This window comes from Siphateles boraxobius, unplaced genomic scaffold (assembly GCF_051911475.1).
Source record: "Siphateles boraxobius isolate OS27281-9 unplaced genomic scaffold, OSU_SipBor_1 20, whole genome shotgun sequence".
In the NCBI taxonomy this organism is placed as follows: domain Eukaryota; kingdom Metazoa; phylum Chordata; class Actinopteri; order Cypriniformes; family Leuciscidae; genus Siphateles; species Siphateles boraxobius.
In genome coordinates, this window is record NW_027508811.1 from 14,967,461 (window position 1) to 14,994,391 (window position 26,931).

General features: G+C 38.0%; 2 protein-coding genes across 10 annotated transcripts; one reads left to right on the forward strand and one right to left on the reverse strand.

Annotated features, from left to right (window-relative positions):
- The first annotated feature begins 154 nt into the window (after window positions 1-154).
- mcmbp (minichromosome maintenance complex binding protein) lies at window positions 155-8,075 on the forward strand. Of its 5 annotated transcripts, none has more exons than XM_077237007.1 (16): window positions 155-345; window positions 495-580; window positions 931-1,071; window positions 1,234-1,275; window positions 1,772-1,861; window positions 1,998-2,127; window positions 2,251-2,405; window positions 2,654-2,751; window positions 2,840-3,009; window positions 3,907-4,030; window positions 4,243-4,360; window positions 4,482-4,647; window positions 6,402-6,535; window positions 7,121-7,285; window positions 7,457-7,545; window positions 7,629-8,075. In XM_077237007.1, the coding sequence occupies exons 1-16, from the start codon at window positions 156-158 to the stop codon at window positions 7,753-7,755; spliced, it is 2,025 nt and encodes a 674-aa protein (XP_077093122.1). In that variant the 5' UTR covers window position 155; the 3' UTR covers window positions 7,756-8,075. The 5 variants fall into 5 exon arrangements, with proteins under 5 accessions (XP_077093122.1, XP_077093123.1, XP_077093125.1 ...); XM_077237008.1 differs by having other exon boundaries at window positions 1,237-1,275; window positions 1,769-1,861; XM_077237010.1 differs by having other exon boundaries at window positions 1,237-1,275.
- On the reverse strand, window positions 7,846-26,470 carry inpp5f (inositol polyphosphate-5-phosphatase F). Of its 5 annotated transcripts, none has more exons than XM_077237004.1 (20): window positions 26,028-26,470; window positions 22,531-22,611; window positions 21,251-21,387; window positions 19,622-19,750; window positions 19,212-19,379; window positions 18,331-18,387; window positions 18,028-18,217; window positions 17,761-17,940; window positions 17,396-17,463; window positions 16,587-16,711; window positions 16,423-16,500; window positions 16,180-16,300; window positions 15,820-15,948; window positions 15,290-15,407; window positions 14,973-15,171; window positions 13,958-14,029; window positions 13,763-13,836; window positions 13,546-13,674; window positions 13,291-13,378; window positions 7,846-12,040 (listed from the first exon to the last, which is right to left on the reverse strand). In XM_077237004.1, exons 1-20 carry the CDS (start codon window positions 26,131-26,133, stop codon window positions 10,921-10,923), a joined length of 3,369 nt encoding a protein of 1,122 aa, XP_077093119.1. In that variant the 5' UTR covers window positions 26,134-26,470; the 3' UTR covers window positions 7,846-10,920. The 5 variants fall into 5 exon arrangements, with proteins under 5 accessions (XP_077093119.1, XP_077093118.1, XP_077093116.1 ...); XM_077237003.1 differs by having other exon boundaries at window positions 18,028-18,226; XM_077237001.1 differs by having other exon boundaries at window positions 18,028-18,226; window positions 19,212-19,397; window positions 26,028-26,439.
- Window positions 26,471-26,931: the final 461 nt, after the last annotated feature.

The following is a 26,931-nucleotide window of genomic DNA, read 5'->3' on the forward strand; positions in this document are numbered from 1 at the left end:
CAATATTTACTTTAATATAACAATGATTCTTGTGCACTGTTTGTAGAAAGGGTTTGACCCATTACTACTTTGTTTACTAAAGTTACTGTACATATCGGTGAACTACTGTTTAGTCTTCTTGATAGGGGAGTGAAGCGAACATGCGCCCTGGTCACATGGTAGTTTTTATGACGCAATTTTCCCGCCACTGTGTATTGTGCAGCGCTGAACTCTGGAACGTGCATGTTGTAGTTCTTGTTAAAGGAGTATTAAGTTTTAACTTTTGTGAGTTTCTTAATCCTGCAGCAATGCCTACGGTTCACGACTGGATCAATAATCCACTGGGTGTTGTTGATGGGATGTTCGGTAAGAAGCAGCAGTCAAAATGTGTATTTCCTAGTAATACTTTTTGAAGAGGAGCATGTGATCGTCATTATTTGCTATGATTTTTAAAGTTTACATGTACTGACCTGAATTTCATTGCTTTTGTGTTATGATGTTTTTTGTTCCTACAGCCCAGAGTCACTCCAGTCCAGACTGGGAGAAGAAAGTTGTGGAGTATTTCAAAGAGAAATTGAAACTAAACGATGCTCACGCATGGGTAACTAACTGTTAGAATCGTATCTGTTTTGGTATTTTTAGTATATTGACACACTTATAGCTTAGTGCAGTATTCATGTAGAAGTAACTTAATCTACGTGCTTACTTTAGGATAGTGGCCAGTCAACTGTGTAACGTTAACGTTACTGATATGAGGAACGGTTTGGTTTGACAGATGACATCAATATTATGTCAAAGACAGATTCATTTGACATGCATATTGGCCTGAGTATTTTCGGTTTTCTGATGACAGTCATAATTATTAGCTAGAAAATTAATATTTTTAATGAGGGATCAGTCCTCAAGTTCATCCGTTTGACTTTGGTGTCATTCATCTGCTGTTTTCTCTAGGTTCCATCTCTGAATGATGTTCCCCTGCACTACATGAAGCCTAATAGTCTTGTGAAATTCCGTTGCATGGTCCAAGATATGTTTGACCCAGAATTTTTCATGGGTGTTTATGAGATGAATGATCCCACATCAAACTCTAAAGTAAGTACTGCTAACCATGTCTGATTAAAAATCCACTAGCACTTTTTTGCTCAAACACAATGTTATAAATATAGTCTATTAATTCTGTTTACCACCTTTAGGAATTTTGAGATAAAAAGCCTGTTTGAATAATTTTATAATAACTTTAAACCTTACTCACAGCAGTTGAAATGTGGAAAATACAAAGATGTCACAGAGTGTGGGGTGAGTAAATGTTTGCCTTGTTAATTAACATATTGCATTACCCAATGCATTTATATTTTTATATAAAATCTGGGTACGATTTTTATGGTTGGTTGGGGTCAAATAGACCTTAATTTGATTCAGAACAATTAACATTAATAAATATTAAATTTTTCATAAACTTGTGAATATTATAAAAAAACATTTTTATTTTAAACAGAAGTGTGGAAAAGCACTTCTTCTGTGTGCTTTCCTGAAGCTCAAACAGTAGAGCAAAGCAACACTTCATGTTCGAATCCCTACGAACTGAACATGCATTAAATGATAAAAATGTATGCTTTCAATGCAGTGGAAGTTTCTTCTGATGAAAGTGTCTCCTAACAGCATACATGTGAATGCCCTAAGAGAGTAGTTGAGAAACTGACATGACAAAGTACATAATACATTTTTTTAAAGCTAGTTTGGTCTGTACAGCTGCCTTTAAATAGACATAATCAAATGGACTTTATATCAGCAGGTGGACTTTAACTCAAGAAACACAGTGACGTCAGAGAGACAGACCTTTTATTGTGTCCCCATCCCTGGAGAATCTCAGTGGGTCAAGGAAATATCCTTTACATGGACCAAAGAATTATCTTGTTCACACTTCAGATTCTACCAGCGTTTTCACAGCATATTATTGGTGGTTTCCCTTGTCCTTATTGACCAATATGATAGTTTATCTATCCTTAACTACTCCGAACAGCTACGCAGGCACCAGTCAAGCACGAGTGGTCCCCTCCACTTCCTATGTCCCGAACAGGCATAAGCGCAGCTATGAGGAAGATGATGCGATGGACACACAGCCCCAACAGAGGAAAGATGTCAGTCAAGGTACGAAGGACAAATTAACTTCACTAAAAAATTAATTTCCATTGAGTATGTGGACATTTTTAAATCTATCAAGCATATGGGTTCATGTTCAAGATTTAAAATATGATATTTCTCTTCAAACAGGAGCTCACAGCTCCGCTGAGTCTCATGGCAACATGGAGCCGAAGCGTCAGGAGACGAAAGCCCCCAGTCAGGACTCGTCCCCGTCACACTGCACATCCAGTCTGGACCTCAACTTCCCTTTGCCTGGAGAAAAGGGCCCAGCCTGCCTTGTTAAGGTTTAACTGTTCCTTCATTTTAAACTCTTAAACCATCCCCTTGACAGACACTCAATTAAATAGTTTTTTTTTTTGTAGGTTGTCATTTTTAATGCATGCTTTTAAGGCTAACACTATAATCAAGTTGTCTTGAGCAGGCACATGTTAACATTGTAATTTGCTTGCTATAATATGATGGTTTGCTCCGTTGAATTGTTCCCCACCTACACAGACAGCCATGTAACTCAGCCATCCTCTGTAATTGGCAGGTATACGAGAACTGGGATAGTTTCAAACTGAATGACATGCTGGAAGTATTTGGCATCCTTTCTGTGGACCCTGCCTTGAGTGTGATTGCAGATGAAAGGTAATCTGCAAAGATTTTGGGATGGTTGTAATTGCAATAGAAGGTTCTCTGATAAAACTGTAATGTATTGTTTGTTTCATGTTTTCAGAGAGGCGTCTTCACTGCTGGACCCCACAGAGGGAATGGAGACTGTGGAGGAGCAAAGAGTTCACAGCCCGCCAGCATCCCTTGTACCACGACTGCACATGCTGTATGCCCAGCCTCTAGTGCACAACAACCCACTACTGCCCTCTAGTGCCTTGGAGAATAATGGTGACCGTAAGACATCACTTATGGATCAGTGAATTAGGTCTTGCAGTGTACATCAGTGTTGTTTTAGTATTATTTATCTACTATTATAGCAGACATTCCACCTCTATTGATGTATTGATAGCGGCTCCTTGACGCCCGCAAATTTAATACAATATCCAGGAAATTAAGTGAGTGAGAGAGAATGCTGTTTTCACTTGGTATTATCATACGTTTCAAATGCATCTCCTTTGAACACTTGCATTTGGATTTTTTTATTGAGACCTTCCCCTTTCATCACACTCTTCATCACTTTCTCTTTTGGCACAAGGATGCTATTGAAAGAACAAACCTGTGTTACACAGCTTACGCAAATTAATGTAATATAATGTGGATTATTATTCGTTTCTAATGCAATGCATTGTTTTATTTTATATCTATTTCAGTTTTCTTAATTTGTAAAATCAACTTACTTACAATTTTTCATCTAATAATTTATTAAATCAGTGGTTTTTCAATTAACGAGAAGTGATTTTTAATAGTTTTAGTAAACAATAACAACACTGGTGTAAATGCAGTTGAATAGAGCTGCAAACAACTTTCTGTTATTTTTTAATATTAATTACATTATTTTGACAAGAAGATTAAAACCTTGTCAATATTAAAAGATATTGACAAGATGAAAATCATTGTTCTTAATTTCTGACTATTTACTTGAACAAGTACTAATACTTTTATTAAGAAATTACGACATTATTATTTAATATTATTACATCATATGATATATGATACCATCTTTTGTGGTATCAAAATTGGTAGCTACATTTGTGAATCTTTTTTTTTTTAGTATTGGCATTGACTATAGACATTTTGCATCGTGACAGCCCAGTGATTGTGACTTTCTATGTCTGTGTATGCTGTCTTCAGATTTAAGCAGTGTTCTTGGAGAACTGGCTTCAGTCAGAGCAGAGCTGCTCACCTTCTTCACACATGTCCTGATGGGGGATTCACTCGCTGCAGAGTACCTCATTTTCCATCTTATCTCCAATGTGTACGTTTCTCAATTCGAGTGTTCCATGTCTGAAGTATGACTTCCTGAAGCATGCAGTTCCTGTTGAATTTATTGCACTTATTTAAGCATTTATATAGTATACTTTGGAAAGTCCTATTCCACCTATTTGCCAGATGTTTCTTACACAAACAAAGTTACCCACAGTCCTTCAGACTACACATCATGAAGTTCGCATTGTGTCTTTATTTTAGATACAGCAGACGGGATGTTCTTCCTTTGGGCAAATTCACATTGAATCTCAGTGGCTGTCCTCTCAACTCTTCATACACTGAGCATCTCTACAATGTCATCCAACAGCTTGTGCCATCTGTAAGTCATCTAGATGGATCTTTGAATTATATTACTTCTCTTAGAAATAATTGATTAAATACTGTAATAATAGAAGCTGCCATTGCTACTACTATTCAACTTGATTCCCTTTTCTTGGTAGTCATTCAGGCTATGCATGAGCCTGCATAATATGAACAAACAACGCATGGTGCCACGGAAAGACTACACGGCTAACCGCCTGATGAGTGGGATTCTTCAGCTGGCCAATAACACATCACTGTTTCTGGATGAGACGCAGCTGGGGCAGGGCCAACTGGATACCACAGGTGAGAGCACTTATTATAGCAGGGAAAAGTAGTGTGCAGACTAGCCGTACAGTAGGAGTCCAAAAGTCTATGTTTACATGCAGCCTATAATCCATTTATAATCTTATTTATGGCTTATATATCTTATAAATGTAAACGCATCAATCCACTTGAAATTTTATTGAAAGGGGTGGAGTAGATCTTAATGTTTGACAGAAACATTTTTAGCAATTTAAACCTTTGAATCAGAGTACTTTCGGATACATTTGGATTAAAAAGTATGTTGCACACATGCACAGTGCTGTAATGAATGCCAATATGCATCTTACAAACATGCATATGTTTCATTACGTAAAGGTAATGTTTAACAGAATAAACACAGAATGTTTGTGACAGAATTACATGTTTTGTGAAGCTCAAGATGCTCTTTGTTGGAGAACATGATTATGAGCCTGTAGAGTTCATGCAGCTCAAGTGCTGTTGTCAGTGACAAGAGAGAGACTAAACAAATTCTGAGACATTCAGAAATTCATGTCCATTAACTGAATAAATAACGTGTAATGTAAAAAGTGTTAATTCCGAGAAATCATGTTCTCAAACTTTTGGACTCAGGAGCAGTAAGTTTAGTGTATTTCAGGAAGTGACTACTTGTGGTTTTGATATGTTCATGTATTTCTGTTTCTAAAAGCCTTTTTTTATTCATAATGAGATGTGCATAGACTTCGTTGTTCTTCTGCCAATTTTACACTGCATAGATGGCACAGAAAGCGATTCTGAAGTGGTATTTAGGTGTCTTTACATAGACTGTTTAATGCTGCTCAGAGGTGGCATAAATGCATTTATACAGCAATTGCAACAATACTGAGGGATGAGGCAGGTCAGAGCCGGCACAATTTAGTCTGCCATTTATTCAGCATTGCGGTAGTTCACTGAATTTTCAACAGGCACAGAGCAGTCTTAAAGGGGACCTTTTATGCAAAATTCACTCTTACATGGTGTAATATGAACATAAATTTGTGTCTGGTGTGTAAGCAACCACTTAAAAAAATCTACCCACTCTTTTTTTTTTTTTACAATCCCCCATAAATTAGAAAGAGTGTCTCAAAACGAGCTGTCCCAGTTTTCTGCTTAATGTGACGTCACATTAGGCCAAGCGCCGGCCACGACTGGTGACCCACACTCTGTCCGCCATGTTTATATCCCCACTATAATGTCAATTACTGTTCTGCTGTAGTAATGCACTTAAGGGAGTCTCCTTGAGCCACTGAGGGACGCAGTGGGTTCATTTTATTAATGAAGGGAATGTGCCCAGGAAAAAAAGGTCAATTTATATGTGCAAATCTTTTTACACCACACTGCCTTGCAATCGGGGGTCAGTACAACACAAGATTTGCACAAAAAAAAGTTGAGCATAATTAGGGCATGCTATAAAAAATGATCTGTGGGGTATTTTGATCTGTGGGGTATGGGAAACTTTACAGAAACATTCTGGGGACATTTGAGACTTATATTACACCATGTAAAAAGGGGCATAATAGGTCCCCTTTAACTTGGATTGCCTCCAACTCCATCAACAGCCTTAAAGTTCTACGTTAATTTCAGTACACTCATCCAACCTCTGTCAGAAACAGTTGCATGCTTGAAGGAAGTGTAAACATCTTTTCTGAAGCCTTTTCCTTTTAGATTGCATTTGCTCTGTTGTTCAATCAATGTATTTATCTTACATGTTGTTGATCGAGACACAAGTCTTTGTATAATGTCTGTTCTGGGTGTAGGTGTGCAGAATATCACTGCACTGGGGAACCTGATCTCCTGGCAGAAGGTTGATTACGACTTCAACTATCACCAGATGGAATTCCCCTGCAATATTAACGTGCTTATCGCATCCGAGGGCCGATCGCTTCTCCCGGTAAGAACATCAGGCCTGAGTCTCTTTCAGCATTTTATTATTAAAATATTACCCATGTGTATTTAGGGGCGAATTAGAGAGACAGACATCTTAATTTCCAACAGGTGAAAATGACTTGGGGGGGGGGGGGGGGGGGGGTGAGTGAATGCCTCTCCCATGGGAGTTGTTTCCATCAGACAGTTGTAAAGACAGCCTAATATTTCCATTACAGTCCACAGGGTTGCCGTCAGCTCCCTGGCTGGACTCTTATCGTGGCTTTGCTGTGATGCTAACAGCCTGTGGAATGTGCTGTGCTATTCCTGTACGTCAGCTCTCCAGTTGCCATGGTGGCTACTCTACCACAAGGATATTAGAGGGAGAGGGCAGGACAAGCCACTTATTTAATGGCACGAAGCTCGGTACACAGTATTTTACAAAGTTTAAAAAGGCACTAAAGGTTTATTCGGGGTAGTTTTATGATTCTTTAATGGCTTCTGACATTTCTACAAATGAGAATTTAAAATGTCTGAGATTTAGTCGATTCGAAAACACATGGCAGAATAGAAAAAGGACCATTTAAAGAGATTTCCTTCTTTGCTTTCTCAGTCTGACTGTCAGATTCACCTACGGCCCACCCTTAATCCACCTAACCTGGAGGAGTACCTGAGCGCTGTGCAAGTGGCGCAGGTTCCGTCTCAGATCAACAAGTATCGCATCTATCTGAGTATGGCACGTGCCCTAAACTACACCATTTCGGATGAGATCACAAAGGTCAGAATTTTGTCTGATATGATTGTTTATGCTGATTTAATGTATTTGCTGAATTCAGAACCGCATACTTCTCTCTTGCAATTTCTACCATAAAAAAGATATGGTAGTAGTATGCTAATATGATGTTCCTAATTCAGCACTTGTCTCATGGTTGGTGGTCTTGATCTGTAGGCAGTAGAAGAGGATTTCGTAGAAATGCGAAAAGATGACCCTCAGAGTATGTCTGCGGAAGACCTCCATAGATTGCTGGTTGTTGCGAGGTGAAGTTTTAATTGCCCCTTTCACAGCTAATCTAGTTCTGTTAACCATAAGCAAATTAAATACCAAATTTATTCTGTTTCAGGTTGCTGTCTTTAAGTCACGGGCAGAACACACTCTCTAGAGATGGCTGGATGAAAGCCAAGCAGCTAGAGGTCTTGAGAATAAGTCAAACACAGCAGCAGAAATGTGTGAACGGACACGAGCCTTAAAATATATTGCTATTTACAAATACGTGAACAGGAACCATACTTGTTAATATTTCAAATGTAGTGTCATATGGCATATGACTTCTTGTACAGTTTTTTTTGTTGTTTTTTTTTACTTCATTTTAAACATGTGGGAAACTACAGACACTGGTGAAGTAGATTTTTGATACATGCATTCTTAAATTTTGATTTTGGTACTTGCATTGTATATTAACATTTATATGCAAATGCAGACTTGTCAAAGAATAACTGCCTTAAAGCAAATATGTACACTTGTGGCACAGGGGTATTAGGAAAAATAAAGTTTTGAATACTCTATCATATATATAGTCTTTCTTAAAATATGGATTAATGATTTGCAGTAAGGTTCCATTTGTTAACATTAGTTAAGATTAACTACAACGATGAAAAATAAGTATTTATTGATCTTAATGTTTATTTATTGATCTTAACGTTAATTTCAACATTTACTAATCTCTTATTAAAATCAAAAGTTGTATCAGTTTAGCATTACCAAATATAAGAATGGCAACAAACTAACAGTTGTTCTGCTGTATTACCATCAATATTAATCATGCAATTGGAAAGCCTTACAAGAAGGTTCATCAGCATGTTTAGTTAAAAATAGCATAAGCCTGAAAGTGCCAGTGCTTACACGTTAATGTTAAATGTCTTGGGCAATGCAACACTAGCCTATTCCTCTGTTATAACCTGAGTGAAGGAGCCACAAACCTCTCGCACTGCATCTAAATGCAAAGAATGTAGCTCTGGGCAATCAAAATGTCTTCACTGGGAGGAACCACATACCGTCACTGTAAGGAGAGTTTACTGTGAGATCAGTGAGCGGTGTGTTAGGAAAAAACATTTCGCAAGTGATATCTGCAGTATTTGGTGATGAAAGAGTTAGAACTAGTGAAAGCTTATGTTCTAGTTAATCTGTCATCAAAGTTGTAAATGAATCAAAATGACAATCTTTTTTAATTATTTACTTAAAAAGCCTCCCAGGTACAGCCCATAACATTTTAAAATACAGCAGTTAACAATTATTAACATAGGAAAATACTAGGGAATACACTTTGAGAACATGAATTTGGAATAAATACTCGGCAAAAAAAAAAATGTTGGGTACAATAGATGAAAACAATTCGCCAAAGAATATGGAGGACATTCTCTTAAATGGGAAGAAGCTGGAAGTTATGTGCTTTTGAAAAAACAGACTGTTGGACAAAATATAATATGATACATGTCAGTTCAGTTACAAACATTTAAAATAAAATGTGGATTCAAAAGCACTTTGTGACAATTTGCAACATAAGATGTTGGGGAACAACCACAGAGACAGTGCAAGTCTTTATGCATAGACAATTAAAAATTCATAAATAAAAACAATCCAAAACAAGAGGAATGTTTATCAAGATCCTCCACCAAATAAGAGCATTTTAAGTTCAAAGCAAAGAACAGGGAGCAATCCAGTGCGTGCTGTTTTAAATAGTAAAAAAAGAAGAAAAAAACGTAACAAAAAAGTCCACTTACCACCAAACCTACTGCGCATGTATTTATCACTATTGCATAACAGCCACCATATATTAAAGCTAGGACAGTGTCAATCTCAGAGGGTTAATAAACCACGTACCAGCTCCAGGAATGTCTGAATGTGTATGCATTGCAACAGCATTGTGTAAACCAGTGTCTTGCACAGCACTCTATGCTACAGTACATGTGAGAGAAAGATAAGAAATGATGTGCGTGAGAAACAAAGCTTGTGGCGTGTTTGAAAAACAAACTGCGGCCCAAAGAACGTATAAACCGGCCCTCAAAGCCAATATAATGTTCTCACTGATGTTCGCTTGAGATCACAGTATCTTATTTAGATATCACGTAGCCCATAAGATTTTGAACAATTTCTCTTAATATACAAAGATCAATCCCACAGGATCTGCACTTAAACATCATTAAATAATGCATGATTAACCAAGGTTCTACTGGATATCACCCAGTAAGGCTTTATGTTCTTTCTGCATCTAGAATATATTGGGTAAGGCAGCCTCAAAAGATGATCTAATCTGTATCACTTCTTGATCTTGAACCAAATAGCCAGAGCGAATCTAAAGACATCACATAGCTACTACAGACAAAACATAAATGTAACCTGAATGACTTCTATGAAAACAGATTTATAGGTAGACTTGGCATTTAGCAATCTGATAAGGCTTGCACTTGCCATTTAAGAGTGCAAAAAGTTGTGTCATGGGTACCCTGCATCAGACCTGTGTCAAATACTAGTCAAAAGTCATTATATATGCATATGCATACGGAAGTCCAATGCCTTTGCAAATAAATTTGATGTTTTTACAGGTACTTAAAACAGGTCGTTCCCCAACGTACGTTTTAAGCATTTTAAGATATCAGCAGACCACTGTTACATTATCCCACAGCATACAATTGAAAAACATGAAACAAAAAGGATTTGAAGACAAGCTTTTCTCAAGCTCTTATTTAGCTGCGTGATTACATCTACAGAGCCCAAAAGAACGGGAGATGGACTGTTTCCATCAGCTATGATTATAAACTTAAGAGCATGTAAAATATAATTCTCTCTCTATAAACATCTTAATTGGAGAGTACTAAAGGAAACTGCTACAGTACTTACATATAATACTTAGTTGAATAATATAATTTGACCATGGATTCTACACAACTATTGTGGTCCTATTTTGGTATATTTTATGACAAACACCACATCAAAGATATCCATATAACTGTACCGTCTGGTTATCTAAGCTGCCCACTGATAGATATTCCAATCGAAAAAGGTTTTAGTTACAGCTACAACAGCCAGTGAATTGTACTGCACAAATGGGGTCACAAGACATATCTAGGTCTTGGGTTTTGAAATGCCATACAACTTGCCTGTCCTAATATACCTCAGAGTTACCTGCTTCTTAACATGCAAACCAGCAATATATAGATGTTTAGGATTCGATTTGGACTCAGGGGCACAGTCGGGTTAATCTTAGACGTACTACTTACTACTAAACACTGGCTGTAAACTTTGGTTTTGTTAACTGGAGGGTAAACTAGTGGAGTGGCTTGACTTCTGTGAGCTTATGCTACCATTACTTTACAGGAAGTCACGATCTAACACTAAAAATGTATCTGCTAAGCACGCTATATCTGAATGATCCTGGTCTGGCACTGTGTAAACATCGCTCTCAATTCGTTCTCTTGGGTTTCGTTGACAGCGTCTGTCTCTGGGCTTTTCTGCACCTTAGCTACAGCAAAGTTGATGCCTTGGGTAAGTCCGGCCTGGGTAAAACTAGCCACCTGCACCATGGAGCTCCTGATCTTCGCAAAGGGCGACACGACACGGCTTCCATTGCTGTCTGCCGGCGAGGGTCCTGTGATGCCTTCCAAACTCTTTTGTGACCCGCATGATGTGGCTGAGCCCGCAGGCTGGACAGTCAGTAGATTTGCCCCTCGGACAGGGGTCTCCACCTCAAGTTGAGATGGGCGAGGGAGTTGCTGTTGGTAATTTGAAGACCCCAGTCTTGTGTCAGGAGCCGGGGGGGCTTGAGGTGCTTGCGGTTTGGGTGCTGGAGCCACTTCCTGGAAAACCTCTATTGGTTTGGTCTTGGCATCCTGGACAAACTGGTGGCAGTAAGCATCAATAGGTGTCCCAAAGTCAATCAGAATGGCTTCCTCTGCCTCCGAGGCTGTCCCAGGAGACTGGCCATCTGGGCCAACTGACAAGCTATCCGCAGTCTTATTATCACAGCCTGTGACTCGGATGACAGAGGGCACAGCAAGCTCGACGCTGCCAATTGACTGCGAGCGACTGCCAAGTCGTGGTGCAGATGCTACAATTCCACAGCTAGGAAGCACATAGTCTACGTTTTCCCGAGAGCCTGAGCATGGCAGCTCATCAGAGTTGTAGGAATCGGAATCAGAGGAAATCTCATCCGAATGTTTGTCTTTAAGGTCTTTCAGGGCTGCCGAACCAGTATTGCCATCATGGGTCTCTAAACTGCTGTCTGATTTCCAGAGGTTCATATGTAAATTGGGCTTGAGGAAGTTCACTTTCACCTCAGGCTTAGAGAAGGTCCCCAGTTTCCCCAAGGGCTTGAAGTTTCCAATGTTGACGTTAGTCTTTGTCTGCTTCACTTTCTGGTTTAGCGATGAGAACTTGTTCAAAAGGAAACTTTTGCCTTGAGCCAAACCAGACCCAAGGACTTGGTCCACAGCTTTTCCTTGTATTCCCATTATATCCTCATGTGGTTTGCTGTGTCTCCTGAAACAAAGCAATTAAAGCAAGATTCATTAACAATTTGGCTGTTCAAAAAAGCCAGGGGAAAAAAAACAAAGTTTTGTAGTCTTAGGGTGCTTTCACACCTGGCTCATTTAGTTTGGTTGAATCGCACTAGAGTTTGTTTTCCCCCTTAGTGCGGTTCGTTTGGGCAGGTGTGAAAGCAGCAATCGTACTCGGGTGCGCACCAAAAGCGGACCAAATAAGCGTAGGAGGTCTCTGTACGCTTTCAAGCGGTTCGTTTGTGGTGAGAACGTGATCCGACCTCGAACAGACCCTACTGCCAAAAAACTGCGCATTTTTTGACTAAACCAGCTGCCGTAGTCAAACTAAATTATTATTTCTAAAGATTGTCAATAGCGCTGCCTTTAAGCCATGACTGACTTACCGCGTTCTGCACTCTCACTCAAATCTCATCATAAACACTGAAGTTGTCCGCACTGCACAGTGAATTTCTTATTTATATCAGTTCTAGACTTTGTTGTTTATGGGGGGATTTGCGAAAGGATAAAGCTTGTGCTGATTCTGAACATACATTGTGAGCGAATTCTCCGCATGTCTGCCGGATTTTCTATTTTGTTTACTTCCGGGAGTTCTGTTGGAATTTTCCCGCACGTTAATTCTGACCAATTTAAGTGCAGTTGTGGAAATATGTTCAAGACACATCTGGCCAACGAGTGATGTGGATGTAGTCACGTGACTGCATTTTGGTTTGTTTCATCAACTCATCAACTGATTCGGACCAGAGCAATCAGTGTGTTGTGAAAAGGAACCAAAACGCCTGAAAATGATACAAAGTATAATTTTTCGCCCTTAGTCCGGACCAAATGAACTGAACTACAGGTGTGAAAGCACCCTTAATGTGAAAAAAAAAACACATTACATCTATTTAAACCTGATCCAAAACACCATTAACAAAAGAGATTTTTGTTAATGTGTCTCAGTCTAAATGATCAGATTGGATTTCTTTTTTTTACTTTTATCTTTTTGTCATTTGTTGTGCAACGAGTTGAAACATCCATTACTAAAGTCTCACAGTAACCTACAACAATCATACACAACAATCATATCCATTCCAGACACATAACTTATTTAGAAATCAGATTTATAAACAAAATCTGATTTCCCATGCAGTGTCAACAAAGCCTTTGTGTCCTTTGTAAATAAGGTAAAACCCTTAAAAATTATTGATTAAACTGAAGAAACCCATATACAAAAGTTTCTTCTTTTTTTACCTCTCTAGTTTCTTCTCAACGACCTGGACGTCAAGCCCCATAGCTTGCTTTGTAATACGAAGCATTTCAGCAATGCACTGGAGTGTGTCTGAAATGCAAACAACCCAACAAGTGCAGAGGAAAGAATCAATTATTCAACACAAACACAAGGCCAAGCTTATCTTTTACCAACTTAACCCATAATGTTATTCACAGAATTATGCAATACAGAAGCTGAACTAGTGCCACAACAAATCATGGTATCCCAGCACAAACCTTTCCCATCATCCTCTGGATTCCGTGTGACAGCCCTTAGCGTATGGAAGTAACCGCTTATCTCCCCATTCTTATAGTGCAGCCGCATGCAGCAGTATTTAGGTTTTCCGAAAAGAGTTGGTTCTGGCCCTACAAAGACCAACATTAGCTAACTGTCATATCACAGAACATTATATTGACAAAAATTACACCCACAAGTTTATCTACAAGCTATTACCAATTTCGATCTTTTCAAGACCTTCTAAACTGAGTCTCTGGTACTGGTTGACTTTGTCCGCCTCCTCATCATAACTAAATAGAAACAAAGTGAATTGGCATTACTAAATCAATACCAAGAGAAAAAGGATTTCTTATTTTAAAAAACACAAACTTTGAGAGAAAATACACAAACTTTGAGAGAAAATCCACTTACTAGGCTACATAATATGCACAGTTGGACAGCAGCAGAAGGACGTCAACATCTTTATGGGTGGCATCTATAAGACTAAAAGTGTGGAACAAAGCAACAGCAGCACAATAAAAGGTCAAAATCTTCAAAGTGAGGCTCATGAATATTACCATTAAACACTGGGCATATAGGAGAAAAAGAAACAAATGGAAATGCAGAATGCATGACATTTCACTAGAATGTTGTATTTAATCATCTGAGGTTAACTCTGACCATAATATATTATGCTTATTCGAGCATATCTTGTAGGAAGATTTACTCAAATAAGCATTACATATTATGGTCAGAGCTAACCTCTTTCAATTTGCAAAGATTTGAAAAGAATTCCAACCCAATCAATAACAGTTTTCATCTATCACCATGGCCTACCACCAACAGATGCTCAATAGATTTGAGGAAATATGGCTCCCTCACCCAAACAATAATTGTACAAATATGAAAAAACAATATGCCCAAGTACCTCTGAGCCGTTGACAACAAACTGTAGGAGGAAGAGTACACTAAACATGTGAATTTTTAAATCAAGCTTTATAATAGATTCTAGCATTATTACAGTCATTTTTTATTGCAATTAATTTTTGTATTATTTAAATTTTTTATTCTTCGGTTGTAACTGAATATTTCCCAATAAAGAAAAAAAAAACGAATACACCATTAAGGGCCGTTCACGCAGAACACATTTCTGTATTCCACTGTGCTGCTTTTTCATTATTTTTCTTTGTAAATATGGATTAGACTAACATCTACACAGCATCCTAAAAATATGCCATACAAGTTAAAGAAACATTTTTAAAAAGTGCTTTAAGACCTTCTGTTTCTTTTGATGCCACTGCCCTAAGTCTTGCGTATTTGAATGCAAAAACTCGTCCTGAGTGTGCAGCCCCTTAATACAGCATCTTTTTCTGAAACTGCATCATACAACTTGCTTGAAATGAGAACTCTCCTAAAAACACTACATGATGAAGTTGAGGGCTCCCACCTTGGATCACAGTCTATAAGAGCCCATCCACCGTGGAACTTCTCATCATCAGGTAACAGCATCTGCATGTACGTCTGCAGCAGAAGGCTGACCTGCTCCTGAGCTCCTCTTTGGCTCTCCTTCTCCTTCTCCTCATGCTCCTTCTCTTTGCTGAAGATGGAATACAGGTCTTCTGTTACTGGATGTCCCATCATGAGGTCTGGGAGGATCAGAGATGCAGTACATGGCAGATGAGGTACTAAGCCGTGCTAATAGCACTGTGTGCCTAACATCAAAAACACATAATAAGGATTCAAATGACAATCTCCCATGCTCACCAATGACGGCCTGTCGGTAGGCATCTCTGAAACGGTTCAGATAGTAACGATTAGCTGAGTTCACACCATCCTTCATCACCCCAGCTAACTTTCGCTCTCCTGTTCTTGTGAAATCTCCCTACACAAGAGACAGCACATATCAGACTAAGCGGACAAGCTTATTGGGTGGTCAACATTGTCCTACTTCAGTTATGTTATGAGACTAAAGGTTTTAGTCTCAATTTTTTTCTCCTATTCGTCCTTAAATAGATGCCCAAATTTAATTACAAAACCATTACAAAAATTACTTAATTTGTTTGTATATAAAGTAATAATTAACAAATAAATTAATCATGAATTTACATAAGTAAATAAATTATTTACATAATATTTAGATGATTTATATAATATAGGCACTCCAGATAAGATGAATGGGCAAAAGATTACTGACTTGTCAATCTGCAGTCTAGATACTATATGCTGACAGATGATGGTGTAAACAGGCAATGGGGACAGCATAAAAATCAATGGCAGGCATTCAGTCTATTTACCTTTAGGGCAGCTGTGCCAGCATACTGACGGCTAATGGTGTCTCCATTGTTGGCCCACATCACCTGATAGATTCTGTAACACTTGAGGGGCAGTGGCTGCTCTGGTGGCATTACACCAAGTTTTTTCAGCTGGAACCAAACAGATTAAAAGACTCTTTGAATGTACTGGCACACTGAAAACATCTGAGAGAGGCAAAGACACTACACTGTTCTGTGGGTGCGGTATGGCAGCGCTCCTAGAAACCAGTTTTATTTACACCATAAGGCACATAGCATATGATCTTATCCAAAACGACTTTAATTTTTATGTGTGAATTTATCAGTGTAGCATGTTCCAGTCTCAAATGTGAATTTGTATACCTGCTGTTCCATGACCACACGGGCTATAGCGGCCTGTACCACATTAGTTCTGTCCAAGCAATCCATGCAGTTAACCCGGAAGATGCCTTCCTGTTGGCAGATGACTCCTGCTTGGTCCACCCTATTTGCAAATCAAAGTAGATTGATTACAATCAACCAGCAGTCCAGCTGACATTGACTAACTCGGGAGCAAAAGTAGTTTTTATGAGAGAATTGGGACTAAAGGGCCAGTGAAAGACTCACCAGGCCCATCTCGTGTCTGTGATAATGTCATAGATGGCATCAGTGAGAGTCTGCACATTTTCAAACTTCATCCCACGACTAGGAAGTGACAAAGGAGAAAATCTGTTGTAGAGTTTTGACCATAACAGGCTCTTTTGTAAAAGTCACAAGGTTGGGTATCTTACCAGTGCTCATGGAAGTCAAATGAAACGTATGTTAGGTTGGGATTATTGTACAGCAGCACTTGTTTGAGGTAAGCATCACCAATTATCTTCTCACGTCCATTTTGATCCACTAAATTAATGATGACCTGATGGTGGAAGAAAAGAAAAAACACCTCTAATATAAGCATGATATTTAATGGTTTTTGTTAGAGCTGTTAATGTGTTGACAAATGCAATTATGATTAATGCAGGTCATTTGTTTTGACCAATAACATTAATTTTGACATTATAACAATTGTGTTTTGTCTCATTTCTTAAAAAAAAGAAAAACGAAAATAATAATTAAAAACTACAAAGGTTTAGTGTCAGAAAGTAGGTTTTTTAATAATAATAATAATAATAATACAAATAAACACCAAATCAGGATTTTAGACTGATTTCTGAAGGATCATGTGACACTGAAGACAGTAGTAATGGCTACTTGAAAATTCAGCTCTGCCATCACAGGAATAAATTAAATTTTAAATATATAGTAAAATAAATAAAAAGTTCTTTTAAATTGTAAAAATATTTCACAATATTTCTCGTTTTACTATATTTTTAATCAAATTAATGCAGCCTTGCTGAGCATAAGGATTTCTGATCAGTGTTGTTAAATATTATACTTTACATATTTCACTATGAATGTCCTCCAGACAAAAATGCTGAATTCAGTAATTACACATATTTAAAGTCTTGTAAAGAAATCGAATGCCCTACTTTTATACTACATTAAAAATAATTGTATTTAATTTAATATTAGTATTTTTGTTATTTTAAACACACCTTACCAGTTTTTTGTAAATCTCAACTTGCTGTTCAAAGTGAGAGGCAAAATAAGGCATAGTTTCCCTCTCTCCTGCAACAAAACACATCTGAGATAACACATCATGTAGGAAACTCACAACGCTGCAGGTGAATCACAGAATCAAAGTCACAGTAAAGTGCTGAGCCATCACCACTGAGCCCCAACATCCTCTCTGTTCAACTAAGAAACCATGAAAACACACCTGCTTCACACCTGATGCCATTCACAGGACAATGACTAAACTGATGAATCACAGTAATAGCTCGTCTATAAACAGAAGTGCTAGACTGCGCTGCGAGTTAGATCACACTTATGATTTGAAGAGAGAATTACACAGATACGCCTCACCTTTCTCTATCCGAGGTCTGGGATTGTAGCGGTACCCAGCTTGTGTCCAGAACACAGGGACAGAGCCTCGCGTTTGTACAAAGGACAGCGTGTGACTGTGCACGTGGATTAGCTGCTCCGTCTCCACATAGTTGGCCACATGTCCGTCTGCATCCACCCCCCTCCGCTTGTAACGCATTCCTTCATTGGAAAGCACATGATGATGTGTTATCATATTAACGGCATGCAAAATAAATTTGAAGTTCTTTATTTACTTATGCACTGTACCTGCACGGTGACGGCTTCTTCTGGAGATGAGGGCCACGGTGAAGCGAGGGTGAATATCATCCACACAGGTAGTTTCCTGCAGAGGCGTCTCCGGGCTGCTCCTCTCTTCATCAGAGCTCTCGTTATAGTTGACCACCAGCTCCTCCACCTGCACGAAGCCTTGGATGATAGGAATCACCCAAAAGTCCACCTGAGGCACCTGCAAAACAGGGCTTTTATTATTATCACCATTCAGGGCTTGTTCAAACATATTCAAACATTAACCATTACGGTTCTGGAAAATTTGATTAAACAGTTTTGCACCTGCAAGTCAATTAGGTCTTTGACCATATGCTTGTTCCAGAAGAATCTATCATCCACCTAAAAGAAAACAAAAACATATTATGGGCATCAGTATTCTGTGAGTTTGTGTGGGGAATATGTTCATTTTTGTGTTTTATGGACTTTCTATTAGGAAATACAGAGAGACCGGAAATGATTGCGGGAACAATGGAGAATGGGATTGGAAAATGACACAGCTCAAGCACTGACTTAAGAACGTTTGAATAAGTTTGTTATGGTTTTTGTCATTCTTTTTTTGTTTTAAAATATTTTAAATTTTATTTGAGATTTGAAAGAATGAATGAATGAATGAATGAATGAATGAATGAATGAATACATAGCTAACAATAACACTGTGGTGAACCCACTATCGCTTCTTCCGTTCAGTCATTGTTCATTGTTAGCTATATCTTAAGAAATAACTGATACAAATTTGTCAGAGATCTACTGTTTAATGCAATATCCAGGAAGTTTCTTAAGATAATAGTTTATTTAATAAAAAAGAGAAATGAAGCTTGGCTATAAATGTGTTGCATCCTGTATGTGTGGTAGAAGTGCAAAAGAGTGCGAAACATCATTACTCAAATAAACTCAACAGTTTACTGCTTTCTCATATATCTGCACAATTGTCACCTATACCAATATTAAAAGACATTTTGGAGTTTCATTATCCTCAAGTTAGTCTTTTGTCATTTTTTTAACCCGTTGCTCATTGAAAATAAAAGGAGTTGAAGCAAATAAATGGCTAATAGCTACATTTATACTTGCGGTCTTTTTTTAAATAATAACTTGGAAACCACAAAGCTAAAGCACTCATTCAGTACACATTTAACTTTCAAAATATATAAAACAAAAACTCTCACCTTTTTCCACAGGGGCTGATCTGACTTGCCTAACGCTCCCTGTCGCTGGACTGTATTGGTTAGGTCATAGGTCAGACTATAGTAAAATGAATCTGAGTCCATGAATATCTTATAGAGCTCTTCAAACAGCCGCCTCTCCAGACGTTCCTTCTCTTTATTCTCCTTGACCTGAAAGGCAGGGGAATACTGGATGGGAGTGAACAAACAAAAGGAGATTAAAGAGACAATACTGAGTTGAGTAAAGAGAAGTACATTTATGGGCGAATCAGAGGGCTCTGTTTTTACATTTTCAGATTTTATTTATATTAACAATGCTAACATGTCAAACAGATTAAGTTAAATGAGAATATTTAGGCTCAAAATTATTGTCATTTTAAAGTGATATCAATGATCAAAATTTCCAAATCAACCTTTTTCTTCATGGGAACAGCAACATTAGATTTGATCTGACTCAGGGTCTTTAACAGGAACTTGGACTCGTCCGGTGACTGGGTGATTTTCTCTGGTTTGTTGATTCCAAAATGATGCTTTTTACAGAGCTGAAGGAAAATGGAAGAAAAAGAATAGTTGATAAAGAGTTAGTGTTATTGCTAACAATCTGCTGTTATTGGTGACAAATCTACATTCATATATAGTACACGAACATCTCTGTTTCCCTGCTCAAAGTCCATCTGAAAAATGCTGCTACAGTAATTGCTCTAATTAAAACCAAAAGGGTGCCTAGATGAATACTAAAACTAGCCTGCTGATGCCAGGGCAGATTCATGTGCCCATTAAATAGACAGAACAAGTCAAGTCAAACTACATAGGCAGGCTGCTATTTCAAAGTAATTCAAGGCAATTATTCTGTGATAAACTACTCAAGCAGTGATAGCACGCCAGGAGAATGGATAGCAGTGACTTCTGACTGTTTCACTTACATGGTTAAACATCTCCTTTAATCCCAGATGCTCAGCTGAGAGACTGACTCCTTAGAAACATCATGCTTCCTCTGGAACCCTTAGAAACACACACCACTACTCTTGCACTAGTTATAAACCATTTACTACAGGAGAGGGCTGAAATATCTAAAGTTGTGGTCTAAGCATTAAATGGACGCACTAACAAGTGGGAATTTGGGAAGACAGTCCGGTAAATTTTATCAGGATCAAATGCTTGCTATAAGAAATCACTCTTCTAATGTTTTTCTTTTTTTCAGTTCCAAATAATGTTTTTCAAAAACTTAAAGGGGCTATTTGTAAGAATTTTCATGTATTAATCTCTATTTATTGCCAATATGTGAACAGCTTGTAATGAAATTCCCCGACTTCCTAGGCTGTCTATGAAAGCCTTAAGACTGATTTTGTATGTGAAGGACTCGGGACATTTTTGCCAGGAAAATCAAAAAGATGTGACGTTTATGCATGCTCCCAAGAGCCTTTCTTCCATTCAATGAGACATGAAATGAATGCTTATACGATGTTTAGGATATTGCAGAAAGAGCCATACGGTAGTGTAATGTCACGGAGTAATCCAAAGAAATGTGATTAATTCAAGCTATAGTCTCACATATCCAGACCTGGGTCTCTAATAACAAGGGGTTCCGAATTCTACATATAGCCCCTTTGACCCTGGGTCATTCTATTATTATTGTTTTAACCCTGGGTCATTCTAAACCCTGGTAAATGGAATCCTGGTTTATCTTGCTTAACATTTCACAGCACTGCTCACAATTTACCAAGGGTTACAATTAATCCTGGGTATTCACGAATTCCACGTCAACCATTTACTACACAAGAGGGCTAAAATACCTAAAGTCTTGCCCTATGTGTCTAGGCACACTAAAAAGTGGGAACTCGGGTAGACAGTCCAGTAAATTCTATCAGAATCCAATGAATGCTCTCTACCAACATGGATAATGGCAAGAAATAACTCTTCAAATGTTAGAGCAACACATCTATACGATGAAATGTAATGGTTAATGTAGCCAATTTGTACATTATGTCTTTGTCTGATTCCAACATGGAGAACGTTTTCACAAAACAGTTAGTATTAGTCACCTCTAATTCTAGATCCTGTGGTTCATCCTCTGAGAGTGGAATGACTACTATCTTGGTGATCTTGTAGACTTTGTGGTATCCTGGCAACTGGCCCACCAATGCTTTCTGGCGAATCAGGATCAGACCCAGAGGAAGATCTGCCCAAAAGGGGGGAGGAGGGAATGTGTCATGAGTGAAGAGTTCCACGCCTCATTTTCCTGCTCTATCCGGCATGATTCATTCCAATGGCAAACATACATAACAATGACTTCAAAGACATTTGCATTGAGACGAGATGCAGTCATACTTTCACTGACAACTCAATGTAAATCAACAGATAAAAGCAGTAAAGCACACCCTGCAGCAGGCAACTCTGAGATCTTTTAGGTGGAAAATTTAATGAGAACAGCCTTGGCTCTTTGTAGGAACGGTGCAAGGAAATATCAGGTTTGCCCACTGGGTTATGTTACAAAGTAAGGCATGTATAATATGTAGCAAGATACTGATGATATGGCTCCTCTGTGTAGCCTTGCCCTGAAAAACTGCAAAAGAAGTCGAACAATTATTTTAGCCATCTATACTATTACAAAATGCAGAGTATATATACAGAGAAAGCAAGTGTTTCTCTGAAAAAGGAAGAGAGATTGGTATTATAGAGAGATTGGCATTATAATGACATTATACATAATGTCAACCTGTTAACAATAGACAGAGGTTGACTTCTCAAATCAGCCACCGAATGATGAAATGAAAGTATCATACATGCCATAATTTCAGTTCTGTACTAATAATCCCTCAAGAGCTTCCTTTTTAATCTATTAAGAGGCATTTGTTTAATGGAAATGGATTTCTATATATGGATCATTGATGACAATATTATTTGAACTGTGTATCCTGTAAATACCACAGTATGTGAATAAGGCAAATATTCAATGCCATTCTATTTAATCTACTAAAGCTACATCAGAACAGATGGGCTTAAGCACTGAGAGACATTTAGCAATTACAAAAAAATAATGAACCAAATTTAGCTGACATTTCTGATGCTGGAGCTGCCTTTCACTATGTTAATTATGAGTCTCTGGTGGTACCCAGTTTCTTCCTGCTGCAAACTGAATTACAGAAGAAAAAAAAGAAAACAATCACGTATTCTATTAAATCAGGAACTGATTGGTGTTTTATATAAACATTAGACTATAAGCTTTAGAGCCACTAAATTTATTGCAAACATTACAGTGAATTAAAAATGTTGATTCTCAATCTTTATACACAAAATATACCAGTCTAACGATCAGACTTACCGGCATGAAGCTGTATTTTTCCAATAATACCCTCTACAAGGCCCAGACAGACAGGGTTCCATGCTAGCAGGAGGTCGGTTGCTGAAAGAAGGATTACAATAAGTCACAAGCATTCAAAACATTTTTTCAGCTCCTAATAAGGGCTTTTCACACTTGAAATAATTAACCCTGGGTCATTCTAAACCCTGGGTAAACAGAATTCTGGGTTATCTATCTTGCTTCGGATTTCACACTGCTCACAATTTACCTGGGGTTAACAATTAATTCTAGCTATTCATACGCTGAAGATTCAAACAGTACATTTCTAAACCCTGGGTAAATGACTGGATGCATTACATGACCTATTTACAGGCTCTAGCATTGCACATCATCACATTGCCCACTGTACTATGAAGTTTCTTCCTGAATTTTCCTGAATTCAGACTATAAAGGCAAGAATGAAACCATCTCTTCTTCACTTCAATTCATGTTTTCCATCACCATTTGACATGTTTCTCCTGAAACTACAAAACGACTGTTTATACAATGTGATGCGTTTCCATGACTGTCCAAAGCATGTGAATATAAGGTATGCGTTTAGGTGTCTGTTGTTAAGCATCTAGCTGTTAGATTCTAACACCACATCATTTCACACTGCACGAGTTTCATAACCCTGGGTAAAAAGCGGTGCTAAACCCATTATAAATTGCACGTGAAATGTTTCTCTACCTAGGATTAAAATGGGGTTTAGAAAACTGAAGGTACTTCAAGCAACAGAAAACAGGAGTAACTCAAAGGTTGCCAGTTTTCGTCCTCATATAAGGAACACTTTATTTATTTTTTTTATATTTTGGACAATCGGCCTATATGTTCATTTCGAGTGTTTTTTAAAATAATTTTGCTCATTAATTTTATTATTACAATTAACGTGAATATTTTTGTTTATTTACAATTAAACACACACACACAAATAAATTTTTTATATTTTTATAAATTGTTGTCTTACATAAATTCTTTTTCTTTCTTTTTTTTTAACTCTGCATCTGGGACAGAAGAACCATCACAACTTCCTTCGACTTTCTAAGGTTATGTGGCTGCTCACAACTGATCTAAAAAAAACTATCAAAAGCATTTTTAAGCCATGTTCCTCACAAAGATGACCGCTAACCTGAGTCACCAATTTCATTGCGGAGTAATTCCTCTCAAGATGATTGATTAGCATCACCTACATTTTTAGGAATGATGAGCAGGGTCTGTGATGTCATGTGCAAAGACAGGATTTTATGGAGTATCTGAGAGTATGGTAGCTTAATAGCTCCCACAACCTTTGACAGATATCATAGTTCCATTTGGAAGTGGACACTCTCAACACATTTGCCACTGTCGTGCACTCAACCATCTCCTGTCCTGACTAACTAGGAAGAGACATTCACAGTCTGATGATGGATGGGAGCTGGATGTGCTGCATCATGAAGTTGCCAAAAACCCTCCATAATGACCATGAGCTTGGCATGATTGGGCATCATTCCAGTTTGAGGAAAGTTCTCCATCTACTAGGCCATGGAAAGCTGGTACATCCGTGGAGTTGAATGATATCTTGGTAGCAGCAGTTACTTACCAAATACCAAGAAATTCTGAAACTAAATTCAATTCAACATTGCACTCAACTTGTTATGATGATAATGTAATTTATAGTTAAAATTACATCACTGTGATCTATTCATACAAGTATCTAATAGAAGTTTGAAGTGGCTAACCTTTAATTTGACATTATTATGATCTATTCATCTGCCACACTACACTGACTGGGACTGAATAATAAGCAAACTATTAGCTAAGTAATACGGTGGTATAAACTCACCCAGACATGCTGGCAACTATGGAATTAGTTAAAAAGAACTGAGACTGTATCTATGCATCATGAATACAGTGGAAACCCTTATCCAGTTAAATAATGGAACAGACTGCAACCTAAACCTGATCAGCTTCGACTGCGCACACACATGGCTAAAAACAGTTAGAACTTATTCAAATCCTCACAGGCTGCAATTTTCCAGATAATCTCCAGGACAGACTAGCTGCCCATCTAGTTTTAGGCTTGGCAAGAGATAGAAGTGGTGTGGATAGGTAGACATTCAAAAGCGAGATGAAAAAAAGTATGAGAGAAAGCCATAAAACAGCTGTCATGGTTGAGTATTGCAAACCTTTTGGTAAAAAAATCTAAACGCAAAAAAATATAGGCTATATCTCCAAAACACTGTAATTTCTGATAAAAGACATACAATGCATACATGACACAAGAGCGATGTAAAAACTGTCTGAGGTTAAAGAAACACATCGGTACCTAGTACTTTATTGGTTTAATGCCTGTGCAGAAAACTCTCATTTGACTATCTACCACTACTATGCCTTGCCCGAACACACGTACCACTTTCTCCAAGAGAACAGTCACATGTATGACCCTGACTTTCACCTTCACCTTTTAACTGTATAACTATATAATTATCTTGTGAGACATCTAACAGCACTATCCAGCATATTTAGAAATACACCAACTCACTGGTAAGATGAGTTGATGGACATTTAAATATTTATTGACTACTGACATTTCTTCTCAAACAGCCATTTTTAAATAACAAATTATGATAAAAAAATAAACTAATAATGTTTAATTAAGGCCATTTAGTGGTCATCTGTAACCCCTGTAAACTAGTTATGTATACTATTATTCACAGATCAAGCCTGCACAATTGAAACTGGGCCCAAAGGATATCATAACATCAAACCAAGAAAATGTTGATGCAAAAATGCGCATCCTCGTGTTGTATGGCTCTCTTCCATGGAACAAGAAAGTAGATCACAGGCAGGATTTTAGGGACTGACACTTTCACTATTCACTTTTATTCTGTGGGGGAAAACATGATATGAAAGTAGTAGTGGTAACTGAACCTGTCAGTGCCTAGCACTCAGTTACATCTACTTTCATGTTCCACCTAAGAAATAGTTACACAGGTTTGGAATAAAATAGTGAGTAAATTATGACAGAAATTTTATTTTCATGTTTTGTCCCATTAAGATTTCTCAATCTGACATCTAAACGCCCTTGACCAAAATATACTGACCCCCAAACCATATACTGTCTGTAATTAGTGAAAGGGGCTTTAGCTACGACATCATCCGGTCAAAACATCAGAGGTTTGCAGTTTGCACTGACACTCATTCGCTGCTTTGAAAGTAGGGCAATGAAAACACCACAACTGGGCATCTTTCAAGACAACAGTCTAGCTCGACCGATTAAAAAAATCTGACATTTCCATCGCTTTAACGTTTATACAACTAACGTTATACAACTCAGTGATCCGTCTTCTCATGTCAGGAGCACAAATCACTAATTTTGTCTCTGTTTTGAAGCAGTGTGTCGTGTAACATTATGCACGAGGAATGGCAACAATGTAGACAGTGAAAACGAAAACATTGAAACACATGTACACTGTATAAGTTAAAAATGCAAGCATTACCCGGTCTCACGGCCAGAGATCCATCTTGCCTGCTGCACCACAGCGCGTTATCTCCGCTCTGAAGAATATAATGATCTTTAGCTTGAAACAGCTCCATGTTCATCATAATACCAACACATAAGAGCGTCTCGACACTAAACCGCTGGATTTGTTCCCGATCCGAGAAACGAGGAAATGAAGCAGCTCCCTTGTCGTCCACTGGCAGTCCAGGCAGACGCCAGCTAACCTGCTAGCCCTCTATCTGTGTAAACGTTTATAATCATCTGATAAAGCATCATGCTTCTATGTCAGGTACTGGACGATCATCGAAAATGGCTGCGCATTTAATGTCAGTTTAATAAGGGCGATATTGTTGTAGTGGTTCGTAAATGTACCGGTCTGTCTAATATTTTCCACTAAGGGGAGCAGCAGCGAATGAAACGATTTCCTCCAGTTATACACACACGTGACCTCTTCCGTCACACCGAACATAGGTCATTTGTGACTAGATGCCCCACCTGCAATTCTTGTTTTGATGTATTGTTTTATATTATATCGTTGCTCGTATTGTATTGTATTTTAGAGTATTTTAGAGAACCTTATATAATTGTTGACCTGTTTCAATATTATATTGCTGATTCGATATTTGAAGGTTTGTAAAAGTGGGTATTATTCTAATTCATATTTCAGTGGGTTAAAATAATAAATCATTCAAGTCCAGCAGTGTCAATTATACATGACATTGTGGGGGTCACACTTATCTTAAAGGGGACCTATTATGCACATTTTTAAAGAGATGTATAATATAATATAACTCTGGTCTCTGGAGTCCCCAGAATGTGTTGTAAATGCTTTGGTCTTTATGGGGATTAAAAAAAGGAGTGGGTGGATTTTAATCATTATAGGCTGGTTGTGTGCACACACT

Bases quoted from the DNA above. Each gene is read 5' to 3' on its own strand.
- inpp5f (XM_077237001.1), bottom strand. From the start codon at position 26,133: ATGATGAACATGGAGCTGTTTCAAGCTAAAGATCATTATATTCTTCAG. The intron at 21,388-22,530 runs GTAAGTCTGATC...CCTTTTGGGCAG, and splicing joins AAAAATACAGCTTCATGCCG to ATCTTCCTCTGGGTCTGATC. The intron at 17,464-17,760 runs GTGAGGCGTATC...GTTTTGTTGCAG, and splicing joins CAGACCTCGGATAGAGAAAG to GAGAGAGGGAAACTATGCCT.
- mcmbp (XM_077237006.1), top strand. From the start codon at position 156: ATGGTAGTTTTTATGACGCAATTTTCCCGCCACTGTGTATTGTGCAGC. The intron at 1,072-1,233 runs GTAAGTACTGCT...CCTTACTCACAG, and splicing joins ATCCCACATCAAACTCTAAA to CAGTTGAAATGTGGAAAATA. The intron at 1,862-1,997 runs ATATCCTTTACA...ACTACTCCGAAC, and splicing joins AATCTCAGTGGGTCAAGGAA to AGCTACGCAGGCACCAGTCA.